At 55.1% G+C, this 5,934-nt stretch overlaps 1 protein-coding gene across 1 annotated transcript; it reads left to right on the top strand.

The window, feature by feature from the left end:
• The first annotated feature begins 2,175 nt into the window (after nucleotides 1–2,175).
• LOC104073569 (aquaporin-5-like) lies at nucleotides 2,176–5,305 on the top strand. Its single transcript, XM_009573394.1, has 4 exons — nucleotides 2,176–2,617; nucleotides 4,024–4,194; nucleotides 4,457–4,540; nucleotides 5,120–5,305. Exons 1-4 carry the CDS (start codon nucleotides 2,255–2,257, stop codon nucleotides 5,303–5,305), a joined length of 804 nt encoding a protein of 267 aa, XP_009571689.1. The 5' UTR covers nucleotides 2,176–2,254.
• The last annotated feature ends 629 nt before the right edge of the window (nucleotides 5,306–5,934 follow it).

Here is a 5,934-nt window from a genome sequence, read left to right as displayed (position 1 = left end):
GAGGGAAGTCTAACAAACAGCCTCGGGAAAATAGGGTTTGCATGGCATGTTGTTAGAGAAACATCTTGTTTCTGTCCGGAAGTTTTCCCCATCATTTCCAGCCTTATTTGATTATATCTCCCAGTCAGCCGGAGGATTTTGCTGGGAGGTTGTTATCCGCAGTTGGGAACCTGGGAGAGCGTCTTTCGGCTCAACGCTGCTTTTTAGCTCAAGCGAGGTGTGTGGCGGAGGAGCTGCCAGCAAAACGCAGCCACCTCCACGGGAGAGCTGCGGCGGGCATGTTACGAAAGGGTTTGGAGGATGGGAACAAGGCACATTTCATCCAGCTGGAGCCACAGGCAGGGCTGAAGGCAAGTGGCAAGCAATTACTCCAGCTGGAATCTGGCCAGGATGTCTTGAAATACCAGCTTGCAAAACTTTCACCAAATCACACCAACGGACCAGGTGTTTCTAGGATAACATATCTGGTCTTTAACTCCGCAATCTTCCCCAGGATCAGCAGAACCAGGAGAAAACCATTATCAGGAATTAACGCTGTAACGGATCCTCGGTCCCTCGAGACCCTCTGGGTCTGTTTGCTGAGCTCAGGACTTCGGGTACGTCCGGAGGAGAAAGGCTCATTTTTTTTCAGCTCTGGAGGAATAAGTCCCCTCTTCTTGCTCTGAAGAGGAATCCCTCCTAGCTTTTGACCCCACAGGATGTGTGCAGGTCTGACTGCACCCAGCAGAAGGCAGCAGTGAATGCAACTTTTTAGCACTTTTTACATTTAAAGAGGGATTTAAATGACTTTACCAATCTCTTGCATGTAGAGCTTTGCTCACCGCATGCTGGAGTGTGACCGCTTCTGCAGGGGCGTGTGGCAGCCATGGATAACCCCAGCCCAGGCTCGCTGCGTTAGGCATGGAGAGATGGCATCACTTGAGAAAGGCAAGATGCAATCAACCAAGCAAGGAGAGCAGATCTGGCACCCAAACCCACTTAAAAAAAAAAAAATCCTGGCACAAGGCTGCAAGGACTATGAGGGAACCAAGAATTCATTGTTAAGTGTCACTGGAGCCTTTTTCCACCCTAAAACCTCAGTCCCCAACAGCTTCGTGTTGCACAGTGCTGAGAGCCTCCCCCCTCCGCTCCCTGCCAGCCAAGGATTTGCAGCTGGACAGATTTAGGACGGAGAGCAACGCCACAGGAACATGAAAGGAGACATGTAAACATGGCCTGTGTCCATGCAAAGCTTGTGGCTTTATGCTGGCATTCCCAAGAACAAAATCATTGACCTCGTTGAGCAACAGCTTGAAAGGCAAAAAGAAAAGAAAAGGGCCCGAGATGACAGGGGTAGGATACACCCTTCCTGGCTACAGGCAGCGAGCACCCCCCGACTGCCAACCCACACGCTGGCGAAACCCACACCCGATGCTCTGTAAGGAGCAGCAAAGCAGAAAGACAGCAAAGAGGTCCACAGTCAGGCTCTGCAGCCACCAGCCCTCTCCATCCGAGCTACGCCATCCCAGTCAGCCTCCATCCAGGCACTTGGAGGAAGCCCCGGCTTGTCTACGGCTCCCCGGCTAGGCAAAGCATCCCCCAAACCCTGCCCTGCTCCCAGGACAGTTGCAAGCCACTTGCTTCCTGGAGTTGAGCCGTCTTGACAGCCTGGGAGCAGCTCCAGGTGCTTAACTTTGCTTTACCTTTCAACATCCCGTGTCAATTGAATGCGCTGGGAGCCCTGCCCCAGCAGAGCTCCTCCAGCCCGACACCGGCAACAAGGCTTTTCAAACAAAAATACAGTCCTCTCCAGTCTGGAAGCACACGGAGGAAGGGAATATTAACTACACCTCTGCTAACGAAACACCCAGAACCTGGTGAGAGGTGGTAAAGGGGAAAAGTGGGGGGAGTAAAAAGTAAAAGAGGAGGGAGCACAGCATCGTTATGCAACCGCGTTATCTAACGACCACGGAGACATCCTATAGGGGCTCTTTGTTTGCAGAGGCAAGGAGAAAGAAATGCCACCAATATCTGAGTCACTGGTTCACCAAGAGGCTCCGAAGTTATTTTCAGATGGAAACTTTTCCAGTTTCACATGATAATTTGAGAGGACTGGCTAATTCCCTGGCTCCACCCACTGCCTTGTAACACAGCTCCCTGCTGCTCTTGCATATATAGATAGGTATGGCCCTACCGCTGGGCGCAGACAGAAGAGCCTGGAGACAGAGGAAACCTGAACTTTCTTCCTTCTAACTGCCCTCCACCCGCTCCCACCATGAAGAAGGAAATATTAACCCTGGCCTTTGCTCGATCTGTCTTCGTTGAGTTTATCTGCACGCTCATCTTCGTCTTCATCGGCCTCGGCTCAGCCCTGAAGTGGCCATCAGCCCTCCCCAGCATCCTTCAGATTTCACTGGCGTTCGGCCTGGCCATCGGCACGCTGGTGCAGGCGTTTGGCCACATCAGCGGCGCCCACATCAACCCGGCGGTGACCATCGCCTTCTTCGTCGGGAACCAGATCTCCTTCCTCCGCACGCCCTTCTACGTGATCGCCCAGCGGGGCGGGGCCATCGCCGGGGCCGGCATCCTCTATGGCGTGACGCCGGTCAACACCCGCGGCAACCTGGCCATCAACGCGGTAAGTCTCCCTACCTGGAGATGGTTCACCTTGCCGTGCGGGCTTTCCTTTCCTTGGGAGAGAGGAGCTGGTACTGGCGCAACCCAGAGAGCCAAATCCATACGGATGGTTGATCTCGGCGCATTGTTCCTCATGCACAGAGGGACAGGAATGGGATAGGAGCAAACACCGGCGTAGCCAGCAGAGTATTGACATGACAGCTTTATCGTGTGGGGTAATGAATGGCATGTTTTTTTCCTCCTTTAATAAGTGCTTCCTTTATCCTAAGGGCCCAAGTGAGTCACCCACACCATTGAGATGTTCTTGACTGCAGCCTCTCCACCTGGAGATTAGTGCTGGGATAGGAGCCGTGTGCCAGGACGGAGACGGGGAGGGCAGGGAGCAGAGCCCAGTCAAACCAGTACGGGCAGGGGGAGCAGAAGCCCACTGCAACCGGTGCGCTGGGGGAGCTAGGAAACGGAGGTGGATGGAGAGAGGTGGTGGAGAAGAGCTGAAGAAGGAGCAATGTGTGGGAGGGTGCAGAGAGGCTGCGAGGGGCAGGGGCTGCTCTTGGAGGAGGAGGGGAGATGGTGGGACCCTCTGAGATAAGTGGGGACGAGCAGCATGTCTCAAACCCCTGGGGCAGTGCTGGGAAACCACCTGAAATGGGAGCGGTGGAGCTGCCCCTCCAACCACAGCCAGGTCTGGACCCCTCGGAGCAGCACAGACACGTTGCAGAGGGTTCGATCGCAAGGATGAGGTGCTGCAATGCATCCGATTCCCACATGCTCCGCGTCCCAAACCAGTCAGCTTTAGCTAAAAACCAAGCTGCGATGGCTTGGGTCACGTTGCCCTTCCCATGCCCAAAGGGGTCGAGTCCCCAGGGGTTAGCGCAGAGGCGCTGGGACAGCAACAGCCCATCTTACCCCCATGACTGCACCCCAGCCTTCATCCCAACCCTCACCCTTCATCCCGTGCCCCTCCGCGGCGGCTGCCAGCGGCTCCCCCGGCTGTCAGAGAGATGCTCCACAAAACGGAGGGGAGAAGAGACAGCTTGCAAGGATCAAGGGGGAAAGAAATGCAGGAGAAAAGGGACAAATAGGTGTGGGATTTGGTGGGAAAGCACCGAGTGTTACGGAGACAAGCAAGCGGAGAGAGATGTGGAAAGCTCCGGGAAGGGAGGGGCTCAGGGGAGAGACAGATTTTGGAGCATTAAAGAGAAAGAAAGATAATTTCTTCCCTTTCAGGGAAAGGAGCAGTGAGCCCGAGCAGTGGCCAGCACAGCACCTTGTGCCCAGGGCTGGGCAGGGGGGGATTCTAGTGCATGGCTTTGCCAACCCAAATCCACCAGCAAAGCACCCAAGAGCCCTCCCGGTGATGCCGAGCCCCAGGGATGGCTAATTATTGTCGCTCTCGATGGTTCGCAGCTCAACAACAACACGACCCCGGGCCAGGCCCTCGTGGTGGAGATCATCCTCACCTTCCAGCTGGCCGCGTGCATCTTTGCATCCACGGACAACCGGAGGAACGGCAACGTGGGCTCCCCAGCACTGTCCATCGGCCTCTCCGTCGCCGTAGGCCACTTGGTGGGGGGGAGTGTCCAGGCAGGAGGACAGGGCAGAGGGTCCCGCTAGGACGGGGCTCCCCAAAATACTCTTGTGCGGTTGATCCCAGACGGAGCTGCACTGGGAGAGCCAACATGGGACATGCGGGGGCTTCTTCTCTACGATGATGGGGGCGTCCCCAGCTCCCTGCAAGAGAAACAGCTGGGGGCTGTTTCAGTCCCTGCTTCTGAAAAGTTGGTCGTATCCGCTGAGCAACATGATGCATCTTAACCTGGTCTCCTTTCTGCACTGACAGATCTACTTCACCGGCTGCTCCATGAATCCAGCCCGGTCCTTTGGGCCCGCGGTCATCGTGAGGAGGTTCAGCCCGGCACATTGGGTGAGCATCAGCAGCGTGCCAGGACGGGCTGGCCGAGGGCTGCCAGGGCCAGATGCAGGCAATGAGGGGAGAGGGCAGCGAGTGCTGCAGGGAGTACAGGGCTGGGTGTTTCAGAGCCCATCCCAGGCCTGAAAGAATAAAAGGGGGCTGGAGAACGAGGGAGGTTGTCCCCCTTGATGCATGGGGAACAGGTTATCCCCATGGCACAGACCCAGCAAGGGGACAAGCATAAACCCCCCCATGCAATGGCGCACGCTGAGCTAGGGCATCATCTGAGGTCAATAAAGCCCACGGAGAAGCCCAGCTTAGGCTTTCCACTCGCCCAGCACTGCCTGCAAGCTCAGATCCAGCCTTGGTGCCTCCTTTCCAGCACACCACATCTCTGCGCTCATAAAGAACTTTATGTCTTCAGCAAGCAAAGGTTGAGGGAATTTCAGCCCAAGAAGTTTACTGGAAGGGGTATTTACATCTCTCCACGGGCTAGGAGACATGGAGCAGCGAGGGATGCTGGTGTGATGGCTGGACCTGGTGCACCAGCCTCCAAGACCTGCTCTCACCCTCTCCCTTGTTGCTTTCCAGGTGTTCTGGGTTGGACCCATCCTCGGGGCTTGCTTAGCTGCTCTGCTCTACTTCTACATCCTCGTCCCCTACTGCATGAACATGTCAGATAGGGTTGCCATCGTCAAGGGCACCTACGAGTCAGAGGAAGAGTGGGAAGAGCAGAGAGAAGAGAGGAAGAAGTCCATGGAGTTGACCCCACCGTAGGAACAGTTGGAAAAGAAGAAGCAAAAGGAGGGGAGGAAGCCCCACACATGGGCTCATGTGTGCACCAAAGCCAGGCAACGAACGCATCCAGCTACAACAGACTCTTAAGCAAAAGTCTTGTAACTCGAAGACCATCTGTGACTAAGAAAGGAGCATTGCAGTGTCTGTGTATATAATCCCTCTCTGTGAGTGTGAGCGCTAGAACCTCTCCCAGCTTAACTGCAGCCAGCTAAGCCCAGCAAAGGAGTCTCAGCCAGGGCAGCCTCTCAGCGGTGGTTTTACACCCCCTTGGCTGCATCCCTGCCCTCCGAGGTGTGAGCTTTGCACGATTTTCAGAGGCCTGAGGCCACACGTTCTGGCACACACAGGATTTCACCCCTGCGGCTGGTGGCCCAGGGGATGGAAACGCCGTGTAAATACCAGCGAAGAAGAATGACTGCTTTGGGCAGGTGGGTGCAGCAAAACCCCCCGCTTTCTCCCCGCCACAGAGCCCACGCTGCTCATAGATGCTCTTTCATGCATTAGCTGGTGCTGGTGAGTCCTATTTATTCGTGGCTGCAGAAAGAACATGATTTTTGGATTTTGTGTTGAGATCTTTGTAATATAGTATATTATTTATTATGAATAAA

This window comes from Fulmarus glacialis, unplaced genomic scaffold (genome assembly GCF_000690835.1).
Source record: "Fulmarus glacialis isolate BGI_N327 unplaced genomic scaffold, ASM69083v1 scaffold9612, whole genome shotgun sequence".
NCBI classification, from domain to species: domain Eukaryota; kingdom Metazoa; phylum Chordata; class Aves; order Procellariiformes; family Procellariidae; genus Fulmarus; species Fulmarus glacialis.
The sequence above is the reverse complement of the archived record's forward strand: the minus strand, read 5'-3'. Positions and strand labels throughout refer to the sequence as shown.